The sequence below is a fragment of the Scleropages formosus genome, unplaced genomic scaffold (genome assembly GCF_900964775.1).
Source record: "Scleropages formosus unplaced genomic scaffold, fSclFor1.1, whole genome shotgun sequence".
Lineage (NCBI taxonomy): Eukaryota > Metazoa > Chordata > Actinopteri > Osteoglossiformes > Osteoglossidae > Scleropages > Scleropages formosus.
The window spans coordinates 43,477-49,334 of NW_021641021.1; the positions used below are offsets into that span (position 1 = coordinate 43,477).

Below are 5,858 nucleotides of genomic sequence, written 5' to 3' on the forward strand. Positions count from 1 at the left end.
AGCAGCAGGAGGTCGGACTTGCTGGAATATCAGGTATGTCACTGTGAAGAGGGTTTTGGTTTTGGACTGCAGGAGCCACAGCTTTAAACACTGGAACCTGGAATGTAAAACACTTTTGCCATTTTTTTTATTTCTCTCTGTACAGAAAAGAAAATGCATATAGCTTTTCAAATGATTTTGTTCTTTTGAATTAAATATATAAAGATTGTGAGATCATAAAAAAAATAAATCCTGGGTTGCCTTTTCCAAATCATTAATTTTATCAATCAATAATTATTTCAAACATAATTATAACTTAGGTCAGTATATTTTTCACTTTTTATAGTGTTTAACATGTATGTATCATGTATATCGATGTTTGGGTACATGGCCCTTGAAAGTAGCGGAGAAAGTTCTGTTGTATACCTGTAGATAAAACCTGAATGTGCACAGCTGTTTGTGCTTTATGATTCACATTTTGAAATAATGCTTTTCTTCAATAGACGAAAAAAGTTACTGCTAGATACTAATTAATTTAAACATTTACTTTTCTCGCTTTCTCTAGGTTTTTTTCAAAGTGCCACACTGTGCAGCAAGATGTCGGAATATGCAGCAAGAAATATCTCTCACACGGACTTCATATTAAGTGGCTTCTCTGGATCCAGAGAGTGGAAACAACTTCTCTTCATCCCATTTTTCCTCTTGTTTGTAATGTCAGTCACTGCAAACTCCATGATTATATTTATAATCTTATCGCACAGGGCTTTGCATTCTCCAATGTACCTGCTGATTTGTGTGATGGCTTTTGTTGATCTGGTTATAGCAATATCCTTTGTTCCAAATATGCTTCTTAATCTCCTGTTTAACTGGAACCATATATCTCTGATGGGTTGCCTGGTTCAGATGTTCTGCATTCATTTCTTTACATCAGTGCAGACTACTGTTTTGCTGTGGATGGCCCTGGATCGTTTCTACGCCATCTGCACTCCACTCCATTACAATGAACACATGAGATTCTCTGCATTCCTGAAATTTGTAATTATACCGATGCTCAGAAATGCAGTTTTCATTTCAGCAATAGTTGGCCTAGCTCGATCTTTGTCATATTGCCAGTCCAATGAGATTAAGCACTGCTTCTGTGAACACATGGCATTGGTCACCCTTGCATGTGGTCCCATATATGTTAACAGTGTTGTAGGACTATGTGGTGTTTTTTTCATCTCAACAGCTGATATCCTTTTAATTGCTCTTTCATATGTTAGAATATTTGTCTCTCTGTTTAAATCAGGCAGATCCAGTCAAAAAGCATTCAGTACATGCATCACTCATATTATTGTCATGTTTGTGGGTTTAATTATGGCCTTAACATCGTTTCTTTCCTACAGAATAAAGAATGACATGTCATCAAATAGTCATATGGCGATCAGTACAATGTATTTGCTTGTGCCTACCTGTTTAAATCCAATAATTTATGGTATCAGGACAAAAGAAATAAGACAGCAAGTAATAAAAGCAATTGGAAGCAAATGTGGACAAATGTCCACGTAGCACTGAAGTAAGACAGTTTAAATAAAAATTACTGATTTACAAACATGTATCTTAACTGTGTTTTTAAAATATTTTTCAAGAGACACGTTTGGTTTGCATACAAACTATTGCTAACTTCAAATTTTCTCAAGGGTGAAATTATTTTAAAATCATTTAATTAAATTTTTGCAGAAGTCAATGGATCATAGCAATAAAGCAAGCTCTGATACATCCCGAAAAAAATAGTTTTGCCATTTTTGTCGTATTTTTGGGGACTTTTAATTTTTTCAAGAAGACAGAAAAAAAAACAACGTATCATTATGCATCACTGTTAATGGTAACAACGCCAGATCATTCTGCTGCACAATAGATTCAGCAAAATTGTAACAATATTAAATTGTAAAAAACAATACAGGCAATCAATAATACACAGAGCAGTCAGCAAACTTAAGTCCATAGCTGTCATTAATTGAATTTCATGACTTAATACTATTTTTACTACATGACTTACATTGTGGGGGGTGTGGTGGTGCAGTGGGTTGGACCACAGTCCTGCTGTCCGGTGGGTCTGGGGTTTGAGTCCCGCTTTGGGTACCTTGCGACGGACTGGCGTCCCATCCTGGGTGTGTCCCCTCCCCCTCTGGCCTTATGCCCTGTGTTGCTGGGTAGGCTCCAGTTCCCTGCGACCCTGTATGGGACAAGCGGTTCTGAAAATGTGTGTGTGTGTGTATTTACATTGTAGGGGGGTGCGGTGGTGCAGTGGATTGGACCAGGTCCTGCTCTCCAGTGGGTCTGGGGTTCGAGTCCCGCTTGGGGTGCCTTGCGACGCACTGGCATCCTGTCCTGGGTATGTCCCCTCCCCCTCCGGCCTTATGCCCTGTGTTGCCGGGTAGGCTCCGGTTCCCCGCGACCCCGTATGGGACAAGCAGTTCAGAAAATCTGTGTGTATTTACATTGTGCTGTCTGGTCTAGGAGGTATACTGTGCAGCAATGACCAGGTCTGTCAGCAGCATGTGTATGGAGATGAGTTGAGCATCTGTTTATCCTGTGTGTGCTTGTGGCTTAAGTGTGTAGCTTTTATACAAGGTTGTTGAGAGGAAGGCTGATGGACTTGTTGAAAGTTGAACTGGAATATTTTCTTTCCTCTCAGCACAAGCATGATTTACTGACATTCCGTAAGAAGGAAAAAGAGAATGCTAGAGTATTAAGTTTGGCATTTTACTTAGTTTTATAAAACAGTTTCATATGCACTGGACTATGCAGCATGTTTAATGTGGTTTAACTCTCAATGTTGGTGTAACAATGGGCAGGTGGGAGAAGTCATGACCACGCATGTCTTATCCCCTAACCCCCTGACAACCACACATATTTGAAAAGTTACACCCTAAACCTCTGTGTCATATTTTTCTCTGTCAAACACATTTCAGGTCAAGAAACCAAAGTGACATTGCTGAAGAACTTCATCCAACCAACTTGTCCCATACACCAGGTTTATTTTTGTAGGATTTCCAGAACTCTACAAGTACAGGCGGTTGCTTTTCTTACCATTTTCTTCATTTTTTTGCCCTAGTATATATATATGGTAATATTATATATATATTACAATATTTATAAATATAATAGAAATATTCTGGCTTTATTTGGCAATTTATTAATAGTGATTGTGATTAAAAAGTCAGAATTTGCACAGTCCCATCTATTTCCTTCCGTACTTACATATATATCATCTTTGGCCGTTGTGAACACTGTTGTCCCTGCAGTGATTGTGCCAAATATGCTTTTAGGTTTTCAGTTTGACTGGGATGAAATCTCCCATAGAAGGGTCCTTAACTCCAATGTTTCTCACTCACTTTTTTCCTCCGCAGACTCCACCGTCCTCCTGCTTATGGCCATTGGTGGCCATTTTCAATCCATTGTGCTATGTGGAAATTGTGAACACCGCTGCACTCAAAGTTTGTAGTCCTGATCTTAATAAGGAGCAGCTTGTCCATGTCCATCTTAGTGGCTTTGGCTGGCTCTTTGACATTTTGCGAGTGATGCATTTTTTGCCCTTAACAAAGGCTATTATCCAGCAGATGGCGAAGAACCTGCCGTATGTGCTCCGCATGCTCTGCTGCAGGAAGAATGGGAGAACACCAGTATGTCATCCTGGTACACAAGGACGCATTTGTTCAACAACCCAAAACATGGTTCATGAAAACTTGAAAAATGGAGGGAGCATTTGCCAGTCCGAACAGCATTACCAAATACTTGTAATGACCCAGTGCGGTGCTAAACGCCATCTTCCACTCGTTGCCCTCCTTAATATGTATCAGGTTATTTGCGCTGCATAGGTCCAACTTGGTGAAAACCCGTGCTCCATGAACCTGTTCCAGGGCCACTGTGGTCAGTGGCAAGAGATGAGGGTATTTTACCTGTATCTCATGGAAATCGTGACAGTCTATACAAGGACTATTGAACTCTGGTGCTTAATTGAAGCCAGGTGCTGCTGGTTGCGGTGTGGGCGTGGTAGTGACAGTATCATGTGTGGTCTGTGTTAATTTGCGTGACATAATATAGATGTGACTACCCACACTAGAAGAAACAGATAACTGAAATAATTCTGTTGTTGAAATACACACACACACACACACACACATTTTCGGAACTGCTTGTCCCATACGGGGTCACGGGGAACCGGAGCCTACCCGGTAACACAGGGCGTAAGGCTGGAGGGGGAGGGGACACACCCAGGACGGGATGCCAGTCCGTCACAAGGCACCCCAAGCGGGATTCGAACCCCAGACCCACCGGAGTGCAGGACTGTGGTCCAACCCACTGCGCCACCGTACCCCCTTGTTGAAATACAAAACATGCAAATTTGGTTGTAAATTATTTGAGCTGCGTGAAGGTTCAGCCAGTTAATACATCGTTTATAACATGATGTATGTCAAATATGTCTATGATAGATATATAATTTCCAGAAGACTTATTCAGATCGATAAGCATTAACCTGAGCAAACCTTCATCTCGATGAGCAGCAGTTCTGCTCCAAGGGCCTCATATTGCTGAGTTTGTCACCTTGTGACATTAAGACTGTGAGTCTCAATATATTAAGTCTGGACTCCATTTATGAACAAGGTATTTACTCTGAGTGTGGTGGCGTGGTGGCGCAGTGGGTTGGACCACAGTCCTGCTCCCCAGTGGATCTGGGGTTTGAGTCCCGCTTGGGGTGCCTTGTGATGGACTGGCGTCCCGTCCTGGGTGTGTCCCCTCTCCCTCTGGCCTTACGCCCTGTGTTACCGGGTAGGCTCCGTGACCCCCTATGGGACAAGCGGTTCTGAAAAGGTGTGTGTGTGTGTGTGTGTGTTTACTCTGAATTGAGGTTGTAGAAAGTACCTAGCTGTAAAAATGGATAAATACTCTATTATGTGGGTTGGACCGGGTCCTGCTCTTTGGTGGGTCTGAGGTTCGAGTCCTGCTGGGGGTGCCTTGCGATGGACTGGCATCCTGTCCTGGTTGTGTCCCCTCCTCCAGCCTTTTGCTCTGGGTTAGGCTCTGGCTCCCCGTGACCCCATATGGAACAAGCGGTTCAGACAATGTGTGTGTGTACTGTATTATGTATTATACAAACCTAATATGGTTAGTCACAATGAAAAAGGTGTCACTATCACTGGGTGTTAATATGACAGATGAAAAATTCAAGGGATGCCATTCTGGGTTCACCTAGCTCTGTCAGTGCAGGGGAGCTCAGTATACTCAAAGCGCAATTCCCAGCCCTGTAAAGGGTTGAAAAGCTCATTTCATTTCACAGATTATTGATCAGCCTTCTATTGAATCACCTCTAATTTGTGTTGCATAGTGATTCCTGTTCTTCTGTAATTACGTTTCTTCAAGTCCAGTTCACCTGTGCGCTCCCATGAATCATCTCACAAGCCCTAGACTCTCCTTGTCACCAGATCTATGTTCCCTCATCTGGCAAGTTGTCCAGCCTCATCCTGGTGTGAAAAGTGCATATATTGTCAATCCAGTGAAAGAGAAGGCCATAAAACCGAATAGAATTTATTTTCCCTTGTTGGTGTCGCTCTTGCTTCTCTCAGTTGTTGCTGTAGTTTGCAGTAATGCTGAGACCTGGAAGGGAAATCCATAAACATACACCAAAAGTCACTTTTGGAGTGGCTTAAAAAGCAACATGGGTAATGCAATGTGATGGCGTAGCCCCGTCAAAGGCCAGACTGCAATCCAGTTGAGAAATTACAGCACAAAAAGTATTGATTGGGTCAATCTTTCTGCGTTCAGTTGTGTATGTTTCACTTTGACATTACACACGCGCGCACACACACTATTTGAAAGCAATTGTCCCGAGTGGGGTT

At 42.1% G+C, this 5,858-nt stretch overlaps 1 protein-coding gene across 1 annotated transcript; it reads left to right on the plus strand.

Annotated features, from left to right (window-relative positions):
* The first annotated feature begins 576 nt into the window (after positions 1-576).
* Positions 577-1,674, plus strand: LOC114909647 (olfactory receptor 52K2-like). The gene is made up of 2 exons (XM_029249503.1): positions 577-1,489; positions 1,646-1,674. The coding sequence occupies exons 1-2, from the start codon at positions 577-579 to the stop codon at positions 1,672-1,674; spliced, it is 942 nt and encodes a 313-aa protein (XP_029105336.1).
* Positions 1,675-5,858: the final 4,184 nt, after the last annotated feature.